The 21,362-nt window shown below is 39.6% G+C and overlaps 1 protein-coding gene across 2 annotated transcripts in view; it reads right to left on the bottom strand.

Moving 5' to 3' along the window:
- Window positions 1–21,362, bottom strand: part of RECQL2 (RECQ helicase L2) — a 104,775-nt gene that overhangs the window by 10,058 nt on the left and 73,355 nt on the right. For both annotated transcript variants that reach the window (XM_088966203.1, XM_088966204.1), the window contains exon 18: window positions 12,013–12,091. In XM_088966203.1, the coding sequence (XP_088822329.1) occupies window positions 12,013–12,091 (79 nt within the window). The remainder of the gene's footprint in view (window positions 1–12,012; window positions 12,092–21,362) is intronic.

The raw sequence follows: 21,362 nt of genomic DNA, 5'->3' as shown, positions 1-21,362 counted from the left end.
CACTAATTGTTGCTGGAATATGTGCTCTTTACACCACAAACCCTGCTCCTACAACTACCTGAAATCTCACCACTATATGATCATATCTCTTCCTTCAACATGCGCAAAGAAACTAGCATAAACCCTAGCACTGACTGGCCGAAACACTAGCAAATGATCTGAAACACACCTCCTATTTAATCCATAAACCAGAACTGAAATCTCTTACCTTATCGCTGAAGTAACACCCATGCGAGCAGGAGAGCAGTCCACACACAACAACCGCTTCACACACAACAGCCACACACAGTTCAGCCCTCTATTCCTCCTCTACTAGGAGAGGGCGATCTCAGAAATCATAGCAACCGACCACATACGACCTGATTGGAGGCATAGAGACCCCCAAGGGAAGAGGGCGATCACTCCTTTTCAGCCCTTTCCCTTATCTCCAATCGAACACAGAAAAAAAAAAGGAAAACCCTAGATAGGGTGCACAGAGAATGATCCCTAGGCAAGCAGAAATCTAGGCAGATTTAACATGCTTTGATACCATGTTAAAATTCAGGTCTGCCTTAGAGTTTGGCCTGACTGAGTTCAGTTATGTAGAAGAAGAGAGAATGATAGAGAAAGAGAGAAAGAGAGAAAGAGAGGAGAGAATTCTGGTTCGAACTGAAAGAGTCAACCAGTCCTCCCCCATTCGGCCAGTAAGAATTTATATTAATATTAAAACATAACTGAAAAGACCTATGTGCCCTTACTTAAGTTAAGAGCACATATTTCAACACAACATTACAGATCAGCAACATCAATCAAGGTATAAAGACAGAAGTACCCCTACGCTAACACTCTCCAATCTTGTTCCTCAGAACACCCCCCATTCAATCAAAGTTCAGCTTCAGTGAACCTTTAGAAGGAGGAGACCACCTTGTAACTCTCTTGTTCTTAGAGCAAGAACACCTCACTACTGCTGACCAGTTTCTCCAAAAATAATTATATAAGAATTGATGAAAAATTTCCAAAGTCTTCAGCCAATTTATTGTCCTATTCAACACAGAGTTTTTCAGTTCCTGCCTGCCCCTTTCCTTCTCTTGAAAAATTTTGGCATTCCTTTCTTCCCATAATGTCCAAATCAGGGCTGCCCAAGCACATCTCCACATAATTCTCTCTCTTTTTGTAGGCCAAGATAAAGTAGAATGGTCAAAGATCATGCAAGTAAATCCTGGTAAGCTCCAACTACTCCCAAACGACGAGAGTAACCAAGCCCATAAGTCTGCAGTAAATGCATCTGCCCGCCACTGCAGAAATGAGATAGTAACCATGCCTAGCTTGCCAATGCAGAAATGAAACTTGGACAAGATGACTCCTTCGGTAAATGCATCTGCCTGCCACTCTCAAAGTCCTGAGGCTACAAAAGGAAGGCAAACTTCTCTTGATATAGTTCTCTCTGATTAAGTGTCTATCAATGTTAATGCGCTTCATTCTATCATTTTGGACTAGGTTATGAGCCATGATGGGCACTTGATTATCACAGTACATCATCAATGGCTTTTCAAAGACAACACCTGGCTCTTCTAACAATGACCTCATCCAAAGCATCTCAGACACAATATGATCTATAGCTCTATATTCCTACACTGGACCAATCTACAACTAATTGTCTCTTGCTTCTCCAAGAAACCAAAATGACCTCATCCAAAGCATCTCAGACACAACATGATCTTCTAACAATGAACTTATCCTAATGTGGACCATTTGTCATCTAAAGAACTAGCCCAATCTGCATTTATGAATGCCTTAATTTTCATGTGATCATGACTTGCAAGTAAAATTCCTTTGCCAAGCTGTCCTTTCAAATATGCCAATATCCTTTCAATAACTACTAGATGGGAGTTCCTAGGAGCATACATATTGCCAATAATATTAACAGTACATGATATATCTGGTCTAGTCATTCAGAGATAATAACTTCCTTACCAATCACTAGTATTGTCCCCAATTTCTAGCGACTATCCCTTCCCAACTGAAAGCTTATGATTAGGATCAATGGTGTATCAGCTAGTTTAACACCCAAATTTCATGTTTCCTTTAGAACATGAATATACCATTCCTCTAGAAAATGAATATATCAGCTAGTTTATCCCTTCCCAGCACATACTTCCTCTGGAAAATGAATATACTACTCTTTGACTTGACAAATTTTATTCCCAGAAGCTACCTCATCTAACCAAATCCTTAATCTCAAAATCACTGCAAACAAAGGCCTTTGATATTTCAATTTCTGGTATTCATTCCCAGTTCCAAATATACCATTAACACAAACAAACCAAAGTAGTGAGAAACGAATCTTTCTTCTTAATGAACGCTGTGATTAGACTAAGCTTGTGTACACCCTACACACACTAGGACTAGGGCACTCTTTAATCAACTAAACCTAGCCCTTGGAGACAGCTTAAGCCCATATAGAGACTTCTTAAGTCTGCAAACTTTCTTCCTGTTGCACCACTGTAGAACCCAAGTGGAAGTTCCATAATACCTCTTCATGGAGGTCTAGGAAAAGCATATTTCACATCTAGCTAATACAAAGGTGATGAATAGAATGCTGCAAACCAATATTGAGTTCATCTATACCATTTAGGGAAAGGTTTCTAGAATCTAGATAGTTGGCCCTATACACCTCTGTGTAACCTTTTGCTACAACCTTTATACCTCTTGATTGAGCCATCTACTCTGTACTTCACTATAAACACCCACTTGAAACCAATAGGCTTTTTACCATTTGGTAAGTCAACCACATCCTAAGTATAATTCTTCATCAGTGCATCCATCTCAATTTGCATTCCATCCCTTCATTCTAACCTATATAGAGCTTTTGACACATTTTTGGAACAAACTCAGAAGACATAAGAGGCAAGAAAGGATTTGTACAAGGGTGATACTAAATCATAGGACAAAAAATGAGCAAGACAATGAGTAGTGGATGTGCTACATTAGGCAATGGAAAGGTCCAAATCAATGAAATGGGTAGGTGAGGAAGCATTAGAGCCTGGATCTTTTTTCCTTGAGTTGATTTGTCGTGGAGGACACTCTACTTTAGAATGGAGAAGAACTCACTTGTGTCTCTAGTACACCTGAAGCTCATGATGTGGACTTGTCTAAAGAGAACTTGTGGAATAGGAGAAACAAGAGCAATAATAATAGTTTGAAAGATGGTTTTTGTACTCGGGTGATGACTTATCACCCTCATTTGTAACTTCTTTTCTTTTAATAAAATTTTTCTATTTACTTATCAAAAGAAAAAAAAAATAGTTTGAGGAACAGGAATAGTTAATGGAACAGACACAAAAGAATCAAAGCTGGCATCAACCTCCCTCTCACCAGAATTGCCAATAAGTATACTCACCAAAGATAACATCCATGGAATCATGGATACATATTTTTTTCTTCCATAGAAAAGAATTAGAAGCAGAAAAGAGACAAGAAGAAAGTATAAGGAGAAGAGAAATAGTGGCATCTCCCACTCTATTATTATTTATAGGGAAAACATGAAAATTACAGAAAAACCCTGCACCTAAGTACATAAAAATAAATAACCATTCAAGACATACTTCCAAATAAAAATAGAGTTAAAAATTAAAACAACAATAATCTTTCTAGGTGATTGCACGACCCAAAACACACACCTAATTGCCTTGTTGAACTTTGATTTGAGGGCCCAAAACATGAACATAACATGTGCAACCAAAGATTCAGTGCGATAGAAAACCCAATCCAAGGATAGGGTTTGAACAATTTGATTTCTATCGCACTGAGTGGCATATGATTAAAAGGTTTATGCCATACTCACTAGCTAGGTCATTTGAACAATTTGAGAAATTTGGATTTCGAAACTTGAAATATAAAAGGTTTATGGTTGGTAGAGCTATAAACCGGGCTGTGCCGCCTATGGGCTGGCATAGCCCGGCATAACGGCACACGGGTCGTGCCGGGAACGACACGATGGGATGGGCCATTCTGGGTTTGGGTATACTTTCATTTTTATGAAAAATTAATTTCTTTTTATGATTTTTTTTTGCATAGATTAAACCAACTAAGTTGTTTCCTTTCTTCTAAAATGTTCATTAACTAGAAATCTAGTATTAGTTATATGGATGATTCATTAGATGATCTCATTGGTGAAAGAAACTTTGATGATGGGGAATTTTTGACAACTTAAAACATATGATTGGTCATTTGAACAATTTGAGAAATTTGGATTTCGAAACTTGAAATATAAAAGGTTTATGGTTGGTAGAGCTATAAACCGGGCTGTGCCGCCTATGGGCTGGCATAGCCCGGCATAACGGCACACGGGTCGTGCCGAGAACGACACGATGGGATGGGCCATTCTAGGTTTGGGTATACTTTCATTTTTATGAAAAATTAATTTCTTTTTATGATTTTTTTTTTGCATAGATTACACCAACTAAGTTGTTTCCTTTCTTCTAAAATGTTCATTAACTAGAAATCTAGTATTAGTTATATGGATGATTCATTAGATGATCTCATTGGTGAAAGAAACTATGATGATGGGGAATTTTTGATAACTTAAAACATATGATTGGTCATTTGAACAATTTGAGAAATTTGGATTTCGAAACTTGAAATATAAAAGGTTTATGGTTGGTAGAGCTATAAACCGGGCTGTGCCGCCTATGGGCTGGCATAGCCCGGCATAACGGCACACGGGTCGTGCCGGGAACGACACGATGGGATGGGCCATTCTGGGTTTGGGTATACTTTCATTTTTATGAAAAATTAATTTCTTTTTATGATTTTTTTTTGCATAGATTAAACCAACTAAGTTGTTTCCTTTCTTCTAAAATGTTCATTAACTAGAAATCTAGTATTAGTTATATGGATGATTCATTAGATGATCTCATTGGTGAAAGAAACTTTGATGATGGGGAATTTTTGACAACTTAAAACATATGATTGGTCATTTGAACAATTTGAGAAATTTGGATTTCGAAACTTGAAATATAAAAGGTTTATGGTTGGTAGAGCTATAAACCGGGCTGTGCCGCCTATGGGCTGGCATAGCCCGGCATAACGGCACACGGGTCGTGCCGAGAACGACACGATGGGATGGGCCATTCTGGGTTTGGGTATACTTTCATTTTTATGAAAAATTAATTTCTTTTTATGATTTTTTTTTTGCATAGATTACACCAACTAAGTTGTTTCCTTTCTTCTAAAATGTTCATTAACTAGAAATCTAGTATTAGTTATATGGATGATTCATTAGATGATCTCATTGGTGAAAGAAACTATGATGATGGGGAATTTTTGATAACTTAAAACATATGATTGGTCATTTGAACAATTTGAGAAATTTGGATTTCGAAACTTGAAATATAAAAGGTTTATGGTTGGTAGAGCTATAAACCGGGCTGTGCCGCCTATGGGCTGGCATAGCCCGGCATAACGGCACACAGGTCGTGCCGGGAACGACATGATGGGATGGGCCATTCTGGGTTTGGGTTTCCAAGCCCATGGGTCGGCACAACACAACACGAACGAGCGGGCCATGCCACCCGCAGCCCATGTGTTGACAATTCAATTATATTATACTATTTCATTTTATTATAGCCAATGTTGTTAAAATCTTACGATTTACAATACGGTTCACAATTTGAATCATGAATCCCAAGGGTTTTGATTTGAATATTATGTCTGAATCCTTTTCTACAAAAATCTAACAATTTTTTATTGAATCCTACAATTTGGTTCATAAATCTTATGATTTAAATGATTCATGTGATTCATTGTGATTCAAAGCAATACAACATAAACCATTTTGTTTTATTTATGTTTAGTTTTGTCAAGGGTGACTTGTTTTAAAGACCTTACTAGAAACTGATTTATTTACATTATTTAAGACTATATGTTGAGTTTATTTTCTGCCATGTGTTGAATAAAGAGTCATTTTACATGGATTATTTGACCTTTAAGTCAAACTTGATTATTGTTGAAGATTAATTAATTTTATGATGTTTTTCTGAGTAGATGTCTTATGTTAGTTGTTAGATAGGAGGTGGGGACCATAGTAGTTATGTGAGTCCAAATTTTATTATGTTTTTTGAGTGTTATATATGCTGTTTTATGTTTTGCCGCCCTATAAGGGCACAATTGTCTTTGTACTGTTCTATTGTTTAGTATAAATAATAAGTGAAGGGGGCGGCCAGATTATTGCTCTCTTTTCTTTCAACTTCTCTTCTTCTCTTCTTCTCTTCTTCTCCTTCTCTCTTCCTTCTCTCTTCAAGAAACTACTTTCTTTCATATTTTTTAATTCAGCAGATTTCTACTTGGTATCAGAGCATCGGCTAGGGTTTCTTGAAGCATTCTCATGCAGCCCTAGATCAGCCGACTGCATGAAGTAGTAAAGGGCTGATCGATCTGCTATAGATTGCCCAGTTCTTGGAGTTTTTGGTGGGATCAAGACATCAGGAAGGTGATCTACTGTTCGGCATCAAAATCAGGAAGAACTAGATTACAGGGAAGAGTCCCAGAAAAGTTGGACTCTTTGTTTTTGATCTGATCTTGGGCGCCCAGGTATTGTTAGTTTTCTTTTGATTTTCTGAAGAGGGCAGTTTGGTTTCTAAAATTTTCTAGGCCTCTCGGAGTGATCGATTCACTTTTCTCTCTGTTGGGAGGTGTGGGGAGGAGAGAGATTTCCCTCCAACTAGGGTTTTCTTCTTCCGGAAGGGTTGGTTTCTGTGTGTGGTATTAAATTATTGTTTGAAGTAAAATGTAGAGTTGGAATACCGAGATGAAATCTACCGGTACTGTGGGACTGGGTGTTGGAGGTAGTAGTGTATTTTTGGGTCTGGGATCATTACTATAGTAAAACTTGATGGTACAAACTATTTGGAGTGGGCACAATCAGCTAAGATGGCTATTGGTGCCTGGGGAAAACTAGGGTATCTCATTGGAGAGGAGAAGAAACCTGATACAGACTCTTCCTGATGGGTGCAAGAGAATTACATGGTAATGTCTTGGCTGTGTAATTCTATGTTACCTCATATTGCAAAAAATTTCCTATGGGCTAATACTACTAAGGAGATTTGGGATGGAGTGACTGAAACCTACTCTCAGAAGCAAAATGAAGCCAGAGCCTATAAGTTAAGAAATCAGGTGATAAGTATAAAACAGGGAGAAAAACCTCTTGCTGTGTATTTCTCCATGCTGAAAACCCTATGGCAGGAAATAGATCACTTAGAAACTGTGGTATGGGAAAGTGTAAATGATGCAGCAGCTTATCACAAACTGGTAGAGAGGAATAGGGTTTTTGAGTTCTTGGCAGGGCTGAACCCTGAATTTGACATTGCTAGGCAGCAAATTCTTTCTAGGAAGGGTGTGACACTCTCTCAGGCCTATGCTTTTGTCTCTGGAGAGGAGAGTAGGAGGAATGTAATGCTGAGTCAGCTTGGGATTGACCAGTTGGCTATGATTGGTACAACAAAACCTAAGCCGAATGGAGACAGGGGGAGTAGTGAAACTAGAAGAGAAGATAAGAAGGACTTGGTGTGTGATTATTGCAAGAAGCCTAACCATACCAAGGACACTTGTTGGAAGCTTCATCCAAATCTTATGCCTGCTCGGATAAGAAACAAGAAGGGAAATGCAAATGTAGCCACTACACGAGACTCTTCAGTAGTAGCACAGTGAGAACGGAATTGGAGAGGTTTGGACAACTTATGAGGAAGAAAGGTTCACCCAGCTCTAGCCTTCTAGATGGACAACATAATGCAGGAGCCAACTACACCACTTCCTTTGCACATACAGGTAGTTCATATGCAATTGCGAATCTTGCATCCACTTCAAGTAAAGAGGGACCTCCCTGGATTATAGACTCAGGAGCATCTGAGCATATGACTAATGCCCCTACCATTCTCAATTCCTATCAGTTGTGCTCTGGTAGAGACAGAGTCTCTACAACAGATGGTACACATATGCCCATTGCTGGGAAGGGGACAATTAGAGTGACCAATGATATAATTCTATCATTTGTTTTACATGTCCCTAGACTGAAGGGATGAGAGATCCATCGTAAGGACGCCCAAAACTTGCAGAATAAGGTGGGCAAATTTCAAAAAAAAAAAAAAATCTCCCTACAACTAGGAATCACATTCCCTATTTAGAAAATCATATTTTCAAGGATCATTCTTGAACCTTAAACTGAACCAAATCTGAACCAAAAGGAATAGGAGAGGATTATACCTGATACGGAGAAGTAATATCTCCCAACGAAGGTGTTCACGCCCAAGGAAGGATCCAAAGACTGCTCCCACTGAAGACGGCGCAGTGCAGGATGGAGCAGAATCAGCAGTGTTCTTCCCCAAGAACTCTGTCCTTCGCAAGAAATAACAGGATGGCACGTGAGCACAGCTTCCTATCAGTCCCTTCACAAGGAACTGATATTAAGATCGAATCTTGATTTCTCCCACTGAATTGGAGATCGAACTGGCAGGGTAAGCGGCAACTGGAAGGAGGCAGCAAGAAAGAATTTCGAAAGGTTGCTTAATTCTTCCTTCTGTGATTTCAGCTCTCAAGAGGATGTGATTATCTGTCTTCTAAAGGCTTCCGCCCCCTCCTTGTTTTTTAATCTTAAAGGATCAGCTCCTAATCCTATTAGGAGTTGCTGATCCAAATCATATTTGGATAGACATCCCTTTAGGTGATAAGGATAAACCCTTATCTTATCAGCAGATTAAATCAACATTCTCCTAATTTCATTAGGAGGTTTCCAGATCTGAATCACATTCAGATCTGAACTCTCTGAGTGGATAGGGTTAAGACCCTATCCTATCTGCTAATTCATCTCAGAATTCGCCCCATATTTAACTCATTAAATTAGCCCAGTTCGAAATGGGCTTTAGGCCCATTAAGGTTATGTGCTCACTTAGCCTCCTAACTGCTGCCCAGTTGGGCTTCCTTGTATGGCGTGGGACCCAAACATTGATCTACATCAGCCACATGAATTCAGCCCAGCTTTTGTTACAAGGCCTGGCCGAATACACTGTTATGGACAGTGCACCCCCTGAAACCCATCACATGGGCTCTATGGGCCCAACACTTACCCTAAGTGGTCCCTGGGCCAAGCCACCTTGTAACACCCAAGGACTGTGGGCAGATGCAAGATTAGCCCATCAGGTATTATCATCAATGGTCTTACACTTAACCTCTCAGCCCATAATGATCATACAATGCCCGACAAGAGAGGACCTCTCCCTCGGCTGCAAGGAACAGTGTTGCACTCTCCACTTATATGGATCCCGGGAATTAAAACCTTTGCAAACATTTTAGAAACCACAATATATATACTTCTATATCTCATATAAAATATACTTTGCAAAACAAATCTCAACGGTTGAAATCGGCTACCAGCAGTCTTGGTTTCCAACAGTGAGAGTGCATCCCCGATCATTACCTTTGTCCGACAAAGGGGCTGATCCTGTCACTATGATCACCCACTCAGATGAATTCTCAGACTATCCCAACATACCCAGGTTTTGAACCCCGCTAAGGATCTCACTGATTGGTACATCAAAGACAGCCCAATCCGACACCTAGTGTAGTGTCATAATCGAGTTTAGGGGTTGGGTGTAACATTCCAGTTTTGCCCATTAATCTCCAAGGTACATGGCAATACTGGAAATATGGTCCGGTTCAAAGATTCAATTAATCCTTCACTGTATGTGCCTTGGGGCTCACCCTGGCGGCTGAGACAAGCCACCCCAACTGACTTGGTGGCACATTAGTGTTAGCCTTATCAGGATAGGTCTCCCCAAACCGACCCACTGGCTGTGAACATTCTAAACTAACACGAGTCTCATTATGTGTCCAGTTTAAGGGTATTGCACAGAAACATACCAAAGGAACATGAATCAAATATGTACTTTATTCATTTACAATAAACTCATAATGTACATCATTCTGATTGAAGATAAGGGCACACAAAAACCATTTAACATAGACTTCATACCAACCTACTGTCTATTAGTTCTTTGACAAAAAATTTGAATTGTTCTGTGACATTTCCTACTGGTAATTGTGTTTTGCAGGATCTGGAGTCAAAGAAGATGATTGTGAGTGGTTGTGAGATGAATAGAGTCTACCTTCTGGATGAGATTCCGAGACATCAGGGCCATCATGTTAGCAGCAGCACTAGTAGTGAGTCAAAGTCAGTAAACCAGATTATGCTTTGGCACAATCGCTTGGGACATCTTTCTTTTAGTTTTTTGAAATTTCTTTTCCCAAAATTGTTTGAGTCTGTTCAATTATCTACTTTGGAGTGTGAGAGTTGTTAGTTAGGAAAGCATTGTAGACAGTCTTTTAAACCAAGTAATAAAAGAAGTATTTCTGCTTTTAATATTGTTCACACATGTATGGGAGCCATATCAAATCCTTTCCATGGGAGGATTTTGTCACTTTCTCTTGTTTGTGATGAGATCACGAGATTCTTGGATAGATTCACGAGATCACGTGATGATGTTCCTAACTTAGTATCACAATTCCACCAGATGGTTTTCACACAATTTGGAGTGAGAATTAAGGTTTTTAGATCTGATAATGCCAGAGAGTACTTTGAGAAGGACCTAACCACGTATCTCTTAGAACATGATGTAGTTCATCAGAGCAGTTGTGCAAATACACTGCAACAGAATGGAGTTGCTGAGAGGAAAAACAGACACATTGTGGAGTTGGAAAAGAGTTATGGTGTGTGCTTCTATTCCTGTGCAGTTATGGGGAGATGTAGTTCTTACAGCCAATGTGATTAACTGTGTTCCTTCACGGATTTTGCCTTATGTCTCTTTAGAGTTGCAACTGGTTGATGTCCTCACTAAAGGGGTGGCAAGGAACAAGCTTGAACATGATCTACGCAAGTTGGGAATGTGTGACATTTACTCCCAACTTGAGGGGGAGTGTTGAAGATTAATTAGTTTTATGATGTTTTTCTGAATAAATGTTTTATGTTAATTGTTAGATAGGAGTTGGGAACCATAGTAGTTATCTGAGTCCAAATTTTATTATGTTTTTTGAGTGTTATATATGCTGTTTTATGTTTTGCCGCCCTATAAGGGCATAGTTATCTTTGTACTGTTCTATTATTTTAGTTTAAATAACAAGTGAAGGGGGTGGCTAGATTATTGCTCTCTTTTCTTTCAACTTCTCTTCTTCTCCTTCTCTCTTCCTTCTCTCTTCAAGAAACTACTTTCTTTCATATTTTTTAATTCAGCAGATTTCTACTATTATATCATCTTAGACTTCTTTTGTATAAGTGGTAAGTTCTATTGTATTAGATACAAGGTTCAAAATATGACACGGCCCAATACTCCCCTCACATTTTGAGCCATTATGCCTCAACTATGCCTTTACCTTTTGTTTAAGGGCCATATCGATTCACCCCTCACATTTTGAGCCATTATGCCTCAACTATGCCTTTAGCTTTCAAAACCTTGGTTGCAGCCACCTAGTATGTGGACCAAGAAAAATATGTCAAATTGATCATTAACAAATCCATTAAGGTTTTGGTAAGATATTAAGATTATCTCCAATTTAGGATATTCAATGAAGGATCCTCTTATTATGTAAATGTATGCTATTAGCTTGCTATTGTCCACAGTAAAACTCCCCCAATATTTTGCTCACAATTAAAATGAATAAGGTATAAACAAGATATAAAAGGAGATAAAACAGCTTATTTCCAATACCAAAAAGCTTTACAAAATAGCCCAAAACATTCGAGCTCTTCCAATCCCTTGTTTTGCCAAGGAATCAGCCATGCTATTAGCTGTCCTTGGAACACAATGGATTCTAACATTCATACCCCTGGTAATCCATTTAAACTTTTTCTTTTACTTCTGCAATAAATAGGGATAAAATACATACATCCACAATTATAACATTAATAATCTATTAGTAATATGTACTTAACAAACATCCCCATTCATGAGCACTCAATATAGATCTTAAAGAGATGGGTTTCCTTACCTTGTAATACTTGTTTCCATAGTGGTCCTATTGTTACATAAGCATTTGTAGCATAAGGTGTGTGTTGAAACTCTTCTTTCTGCGTAAGAAACAGAAGGTCATAAATTATATATCAAAATTCAAAAAAAAAATAAAAAAAGGATAAGAACTTCCCTAGATCAAAACATATGTTAATGGCGACCAAAAGTGCTTACTTGTATTTTAGAGTAGGAAGTATCAATAAAAATCCACAATAGATCAGAGTCTGCGATTGTCAAATACCAAAAACTAGACTCTATGCAAATTAAATAGTAATTCATAAACTTTTCAACATGTTTTCTCCATTATGTGCATACCTTGTATCAAGGATATCAATTAATAGTTGTTGGACAGTTTTTGTATGCCCTTAGCTTCAATCAGTTTTGATGTACTTTTGATATTTAATGTAAATAAACGAAGTACATGTTTGATTCATGTTGTGTGGTATACTTCTGTGTGTAAGACCCTAAAACTGGACACTTAATGAGACTTGTGTTGGTTTTAAATGTTAACAGCTGTTGGATAAGTCTGGGGAGATTTATCCTGCCAAGGCTGACACTAGTGTGCTGCCAACTGTTGGGGTGGCTTGTTTCAGCCGCTAGGGTGAAACCCAAGGCACATGCAGTGTAGGATTACTTGAACCCTTGAACCGGACCAGATTTCCAGTATTGCCCTGGACCTTGGAGATTGATGGGCAAAACTGGAAAGTTACACCTGACCCCTATACCTGATTATGGTACTGCACTAGGTGTCGGATTGGGCTGTCTTTGATATGCCAATCAGTGAGATCCTTAGTGGGGGTCAAAACCTGGGTATGTTGGGACAGTCTGAGAATTCATCAGAGTGGGTGATCATAGTGACGAGATCAGCCCCTTTGTCGGACAAAGGTAATGATCGGGGATGCACTCTCTCTAATGGAAACCAAACTGCCGGTAGTTGATTTCAATCGTTGGAATTTTGTTTTGCAAAATTTATATATGATATATATTTAAGTATGGTTTCAAAATATTTGCAAATGGTTTTAATTCCCGGGATCCATGTAAGTAGAGAGTGCAGCACTGTTCCTTGCAGCCGAGGGAGAGGTCCTCTCTTGTCGGGCAGTGCTTGATCATTATGGGCTGAGAGGTTAAGTGTAAGGCCATTTGGGATAATACCTGATGGGCTAATATTGCACCTGCCCACAGTCCCTGGGTTTTTATAAGATGGCTTGGCCCAGGGACCACTTAGTGTAAATGTTGGGCCCATAGGGTCCATATGATGGGCTCAAGGGGTTCACTGGGCTCTGCAATGAATTCGGCCAGGCCTTGTAATAGAGGCTGGGCCGAACCCATGTGGCTGGTGTGTAGATCAATGCTTGGGTCCCACGCCATACAAAGAAGCCCAACTGGGCAGCGGTTTGGAAGACTTTTGAGCACTTGACACTTATTGGGCCTAAAGCCCATTTCAAACTGGGCTGATTTGATCAGTCATTAACAAGGGGTGGATCTGAGATTAGGATGAGCCCAAAAGCTTATCTAATCTACAGATAGGATTAAGAAGAGTCCTAATCCAAATACAGATTTGGATAAGGGCAACTCCTAATATGATCAGGAGATCTTTTCTTAATCATTAAGCAACTGGAGGAAACCCTATTCGAATTACAAGAATTCGAACCCTAGGGGATTCACACAGAACACACCCTGCAGTTTTGTGAGATAGGATCTCAGAAACCCTAGAGAAGAAAAAGCAGTTCGCCATCTTCTTCTCTAGTTTCCTCTTGTTGCAGCCGCCACCATCCACTGCAGTTCGTTTTCTCTGTCAGAGAAAGATCAAGAAAAGTTCTTGATATCAGTCTTTGTTGAAAGGCTGATTTTGTTTGGTGCTCATTGTCATCCAAAGGATTTTTGTGAAGGATTCAGTGTGTAGGACGCACTCTACTGGTTCTGTTCCACAGTTGCTGTGTCATCTTCAGCAGGAGCAGATCTTGGTACCTTCTTTGGGCATGAACACCAACTTTGGGAGATATCATTTCTCTAGATCAGGTATAATTACTCCATTTTCTTTTGGTTCAGATCTGGTTCGGTTCTGGTTCAAGTAGGATCCTTGAATCTTGATTCTAAAATTAGAGAATACGATTCCCAGCTGAAAGGTAAGGAGAAAATTTTTGAAATTCGCCCACCCATTCCGCAATTGTTTTGGCGTCCATACGATGGATTTTACCATCCCTTTCAATAGTGACCTGGCATTCTTGATAATTGAGTTGGTCCACTTAGAACTTTTATAATTTCAACTAGTGTTTTCAGACTCAGAGGCAGTGTTTTAAAAGTGCAAGGCACAAAAAAAGCACAAGGAGCATTTTACGCCCAAGGTGCAAGAAGAAAGGCAAGGCATAAAAACGAAAAAAAAAAAGAAAGGTTAAAAGAATAAAAAATTGCCACAAGTTAAAAAAAAGCAAAAAAAAAAAGCTAAAAACAAATATTAAACATAATATTAATTAAAAATATAAACTTAAATATTAAAATACATGCTTTAAAAACTTATTAACTCAAATTAAGATACATAAACAAAACATGTAAAACATATTTAGAATGAAAATTTAAATAGTGTGCATGTGACTCACCTTCAGTTTGCAGATGATACTTGTTAGACAGTTTTGTATGCCCTTAGCTTCAATCAAAATTGATGTACTTTATGAGTTTATTGTAAATGAATAAAAGTGCATATTTGATTCATGTTCCCTTGGTATGTTTCTGTGTAATACCCTTAAACTGGACACTTATTGAGACTTGTGTTAGTTTAGAATGTTCACAGCTAGTGGGTCAGTCTGGGGAGACCTATCTTGACAAGGCTGACACTGTGATGCCACCAAGTTGGTTGGGGTGGCTTGTCTCAGCTATCGGGGTGAGACCCTAGGCACATACAGTGTGGGATTAATTGAACCTTTGAACTGGACCAGATTTCCAGTATTGCCCTGGACCTTGGAGATTGATGGGCAAAACTGGAAAATTACACCCGACCCCTAGACTCGATTATGATACTGCACTAGGTGTCGGATCGGGCTGTCTTTGATGTACTAATCAGTGAGATCCTTAGCGGGGGTCAAAACCTATGTATGTTGGGACAATCCGAGAATTCATCTGAGTGGGTGATCATAGTGACAGGATCAGCCCCTTTGTCGAACAAAGGTAATGATCGGGGATGCACTCTCACTGTTGGAAACCAAGACTGCCGGTAGCCGATTTCAACCGTTGAGATTTGTTTTGCAAAGTATATTTTATATGAGATATAGAAGTATATATATTGTGGTTTCTAAAATGTTTGCAAAAAGGTTTTAATTCCCGGGATCCATATAAGTGGAGAGTGCAATACTGTTCCTTGCAGCCGAGGGAGAGGTCCTCTCTTGTCGGGCATTGTATGATCATTAAGGGCTGAGAGGTTAAGTGTAAGACCATTGATGATAAAACCTGATGGGCTAATCTTGCATCTGCCCACAGTCCCTGAGTGTTACAAGGTGGCTTGGCCCAGGGACCACTTAGGGTAAGTGTTGGGCCCATAGAGCCCATTTGATGGGTTTCAGGGGGTGTACTGTCTTTAACAGTGTATTCGACCAGGCCTTGTAACAAAGGCTGGGCCGAACCCATGTGGCTGATGTGTAGATCAATGCTTGGGTCCCACGCCATACAAGGAAGCCCAACTGGGCAGCAGTTAGGAAGGTTAAGTGAGCACATAAGCTTAATGGGCCTAAAGCCCATTTCGAACTGGGCTATTTATTTAGTTAATTAAAGGGGCGAATTCTGAGATGGATTAGCAGATAGGATAGGGTCTTAATCCTATCCACTTCGAGAGTCCAGATCTGAATGTGATTCAAATCTAGAAACCTCCTAATGGGATTAGGAGAAAGCTGATCTAATCTGCAGATAAGATAAGGGTTTATCCTTATCACTAGAAGAGAAGGCTGATCCAAATATGATTTGGATAAACACCTCCTAATGGGATTAGGAGCTGATCTTTTAAGTTAACAAAAAGGAGGGGGCGGCAGCCTTGAGAAGAAAAACATCAGATCCTCTTTAGTGCTGAAATCAAGAAGAGAGAATTCTGCACCATGCGAATACTCTCTTGCCGCCTCCCTGTTCTTGTCGCCCTGTTTGCCAGTTCGATCTCCAGTTGTGGGAGAAGTCAAGATTGGATCTTGACATCAGTTCTTTGAGAAAGGATTGAAAAGGAAGCTGTGCTCACGTACCATTCTACTGATTCTTGCGAAGGACAGAGTTCTTGGGGAAGAACACTGCTGATTCTGCTCCATCCTGCACTGCGCCGTCTTCAGTGGGAGCAGTCTTTGGATCCTTCCTTGGGCGTGAACACCTTCGTTGGGAGATATAACTTCTCCGTATCAGGTATAATTCTCTCCTATTCCTTTTGGTTCAGATCTGGTTCAGTTTAAGGTTCAAGAATGATCCTTGAAAATATGATTTTCTAAATAGGGAATGTGATTCCCAGTTGAAGGGAGAGAAATTTTTGAAATTCGCCCCCTTATTCCGCAATCTTTGGGCGTCCATGGGATGGATCTCTCATCCCTTCAATACTATAATCTTTTGTGAAGGAAGCGATTTGAGGAAGGTTGGGAACCTTAAGAATTTAATTAATTTTTTTGAAAAGGCCTCAAATCTAAAAATCAACTTTGAAAAAATTTGTGTGGTGGGAGTCAATATGGATGCTCAAGAAATAGAGGCTATTGCAGGTTGCTTAGAGTGCTCCACCTCTTCCTGGCCCTTAACTTATCTTGGTCTTCCCCTAGGAGGTAACCCAAAGGAAAGCCGCTTTTGGATCCCTGTTGTGGAAAAGTTTGGTAAGAAGTTGGCAAGCTGGAAAAAGAACTATATTTCTGTGGGGGGTAGAGTGACTTTGATCAAATCCACACTTGCTAATCTGTTGGTCTACTTTTTGTTTGTTTTTAAGATTCCTGCTAGGGAAGCTAAGAGGTTAGAGAAAATGATGAGGGACTTCTTGTGGGAGCCGAGGCAAGAGAAGAAAGATCATTTGGTTAGATGGGAGATAGTTAGTCGAAGTAAGGAGGGAGGATTTGGAATAGGAAATATCAATTTCAAGAGTGTAGCCCTTCTAGGTAAGTGGTTGTGGAGGTGGCCTTTAGAGAGGGAGAGGTTATGGCATGAAGTGGTGGCAAGTATCCATGGCTATTTCGAAAATGGTTGGGATGCAAAGGTATCCAGGCGGGCAACTCTTGCAACACCTTGCAAGGCAATTCATGGCATCCTCCCACAGTTTCTACACTTTGTAAGGTATGATGCTTGCTCCGGGACTCGTATTCTTTTCTGGGAAGACACTTGGGTGGGAAATTTGCCCCTTAAGGATCTATTCCATTCTCTCTTCTCTATTTCCCTTTATAAAAAAGAACCTGTGTCTTCCTTTATTTTGCCCCCGTATACCCCTTTGTCGACAAATTGCGACCTTGGATTTCGTAGAGGGTTGAGGGATGAGGAATCCTTATCAGTTTCTGAGCTCCTATTGTTACTTGATTCTGCTTGCCTGGACCCACTAAATCCTGATAGGAGGATTGGACTTTGACTCCGAAAGGGCTGTTTACTTGTGCTTCTTTCTTTAATTCTCTCTGCTCCAGTTCTTCTCCTCGGGCTTTCCCAGTTAAGGAAGTTTGGTCTAGGCCTATTCCCCCAAAAATTGCTAGATTTTGTTGGGAAGTTTACTTGGGTAAAATCAATACGATGGATAAGCTGCAGAAGAAAAGACCTTTTTTGTGTTCATATCCTAACTGGTGTATTTTGTGCAAAGCGCAAAATGAGGACTGTTACCACTTATTGATTTCTTGTCCTTTTGCTGCAGCCATTTGGAATTGGATATTTGATTTATTTGAGTGTAGATTGAACTTTCCAGCTGAGGTAAATTTGCTGTTTTCCCCTTCTACCTTTGTGTGGACCACAAGAAGAGGAAGAGTCATGTTGAAGTGTATAAGAGCAACTCTCCTTTGGACTATTTGGGAAGAGATGAATTCCAGAATTTTTCAGAAGGAAATAAGTATTCTTGAGGTCAAAGAGTGTATTGTTACAAGGACTAATTTGTGGCTGAAATCCTTAAAGCTCTTTGAAGATTATTCCTTTGAGGATTTAATGAGGAATTGGTCTGCAGTTGCCCTCACTTCCTCTACGAAGCCTAGAGTCCAAGTAACTTGGACTCCACCGATGGAGGGTTTTATTAAGCTGAACTTTGACGGAAGTAGTCAGGGTAACCCAGGACCGTCTGGGATTGGTGGTGTACTGAGAGATGAGAACATCAACATTATTGCCTTTTTTCCGGGTCCGGTGGGAATAAGAGACTCTATGAGGGGTGAACTCCTAGCTGCGGCACAGGGGGTACAGATTTCCTATCAACTCGGAGTGCAAAACTTAATAATTGAAGGAGACTCCAAGGTGGTAGTAGGATGGTTGGCTGATCCCGGTACTGTCACTTGAAACTTTTAAGGGTATTTTAAAAAAGGTTAAATGGCTATTGAGGGGTATGACAGTTAGAGTTCAGTGGCTGGGTAGATCGGCTAATGCCTTGGCTGATTATCTTGCTAAACAAGGGGCTACTCAGGTTTCATTGTATTGGGCTTCATTGTAATTTTCTTTTTCCTTTGTTATGTTCTTTAACTAAAGGGTTGATGGTTTCTTCCATCTCCCCTCTTTAAAGGGGAGGTAGCATCTCATGCCTCTCCCTAAGTTGTACTATCTTTGACTTTGATTTAATAAATCTGAATATTCACTGATAAAAATAAAATAAAATCAAGCATAACATATAAAACATATTCAAGCATGTAAAACCCTCAATCTCTTTATTTTTTTCCCAATTGCGTTACTTCAAGTGGCTAATGTGATGTTAAACATTATGCATTCCTAATTCTATGAATTGCCTTTATACCAACCAAGCCCCTCGAGGCAAGCCCAAACAAGTCCATATCAGGGTCTTAAGTTCTTAATCCCTATAAAAAAAGATTTTATAACTTTGTCTTTTAAAATTATCTTTTATTAATGTGAATGAATGAGCAACATTCACTCACTTTGCTCGCTCATCGAAGCTCCGAAAACCCCATATTTGCTAATGTTGCTCATTCATTATCTTAATAAAAGATATTTTTAAAAGACAATTAAAGTTATAGTCTTTTTTATAGGGATTAAGAACTTAAGACTTTGATATGGACTTTTTTTGGGGTTTCCTTGAGGAGATTGGTTGGGGGTCCAAGGATGGAGGCCCCAGCCCAGCCACTAGGCATAAAAAACAAAAATAAAAAATAAAAAATGTGCAAATTTTCGAAAGGCATGTGCTTGGACTGAAGCGCAAGGCGCACCAGATGCATGCCTATGCATACCAGGTGTGTGCCTTTTGAAAGTGTTGTGCCTGGTGGAATAGACAGGACACATACCTTAAAATGTGCCTCGTCTATGTGCCTAGGCGCTCCTTTTAAATAACTGCTTGGAGGGGTGGTGTAAGGCATTCCACTTGCAGGAGCTATGAGTGCATAAGCATTATGAACATGCCTGTTTTTAAAAAATAATGAAAGAAATAATGACGGCAATCTTATATCCTTGCAAGATTACTTGCTAAAATAAGTTGTCTTTTCTTTTTTATTTTCATAGACTATATTTATAAATTTTGGAACTAATGAATATCAAAGGAAATGAAAAACATGTTTTTGCCTAACAATTCATAAAGAAATCAACCCATCAATAAAAAGAATAACCTTTTTGACAGGATGGCAAAGAATGACAAAATACTCAATCATCCCATATCCCATATCAAATCACCTCATATCCCATATCAAATAACCTTTTTTCTTAGTTTCTTTTTTTTTTCAGAAAAGATTACTTTCATTTCATGGTAACAAAAGGGGGAAAGGGAATGCACAAACAAAAGAACCAAAAAAAGGCACTATGTCATCTAGAGTAACATAGGCTATGCCACCAAATAGATCCCTTGGAATCCATCTAAAGGAGAATTTGAAAGAAGCTGAAATGTCACAGATCTCATTAATAAATTGTGCCAACCTCAAAGAGCCTAGGTCCATACTGGACGCCCAACCAATAGCATTCCTAGAATCACCCTCAACAGAAAGAGGTGTAGCCAATAAAGACTTGTCATCCCTCAAACCAACCAGAAGGGCTCTAACTTCGACTTCAGAAGCATCAGTAATACCAACAGCCCCACTAAAGACCCAAACCACACTGCCAACACTATTGAGAATAAGCCCACCAATACCAACCACCCCTCTATTACTGAAACCAGATCAGCAGCCACCATCAAACCTTAAAACGAAGCCTGCATTCTGCCTATGATTGAGAGGTAGGCATCCATGAAGATCCCCAACAGATGAGTTCAAGACTGATCAGATTCCTGCCCAAATCACCATACCTAACCCTTCCGAATTTCTTGCAGGAAAGCATCCAAGAGAAGATTTTATGAAAAAATCTATCTTTAAGATCGTTCAAAGGAGATGATTTATTCTCAAAATTCTATTATGCTCCTCTCAGACGCACCACATGACAGCATGAGAGATAGCCTACCAAAGATTTTTCCCCTACGGCCAAGCTTGCAAGAAGGCCATTGGAGATCAGATACAGAATTGGGAGAGACCCAATGAAAACATCACCATGAAGCATGTCCAAGAAGAATTTCCATAAGTATCTAGCAGCCACATAGTTGATAAGGAGGTGACCAATAGATTCACCATCCCTCATGCACATAATGCAAATGTAGGGAGACACATAAAGTTGGTCAGAACTTTTCTTGTGGATGATATTACCTGTATTAATGCATCACCAAGAGACCTCCCAAATAAAGAAGGAAACCTTTAGAGGGACAAAAGGGAGCCATATTCTTCTGACTGGAAAAGATGGAGGCAAAGGACCAGCAATGAGATGGGTCAAAGAAGAATATTATATATGCATCTATTTTATTACATGCATGCCATTTGCCTTGACAATTTGTGATAGAACCCAGCCCATTTCACCTGTTGGGTGTGCTCCAAACCCGAGCCCAGACAAACTCAGAGATGACCATGGTCCCTCACACTCGACCTCACCAGCTAAACCACTCATCTGGTATGCTTACCATAGGAAGCCATGTCAGGATACTGGGAACAACTAAGTGCACATGGCTTCACATGTCAAGCGTATAAGTAGCAGTAGAGCAATGGAATTGGCATGAGAATTTTCCCCTCTATTTCCCTATCTCCTTTTGCTTCTTCTTAGGAGGTTGACTCACCCTCAAAGCCGAATCCTGTGTGGAGCAGTATAACTATTTTCTATGATGTGGTAATGACAAGGGAGTTTTTTTATGTTCTTCCA

This window comes from Nelumbo lutea, chromosome 1, assembly GCF_056320005.1.
Source record: "Nelumbo lutea isolate HS-2025 chromosome 1, American lotus-T2T, whole genome shotgun sequence".
Taxonomy (NCBI): Eukaryota; Viridiplantae; Streptophyta; class Magnoliopsida; order Proteales; family Nelumbonaceae; genus Nelumbo; species Nelumbo lutea.
This window is presented reverse-complemented; position numbering and strand designations above follow the sequence as displayed.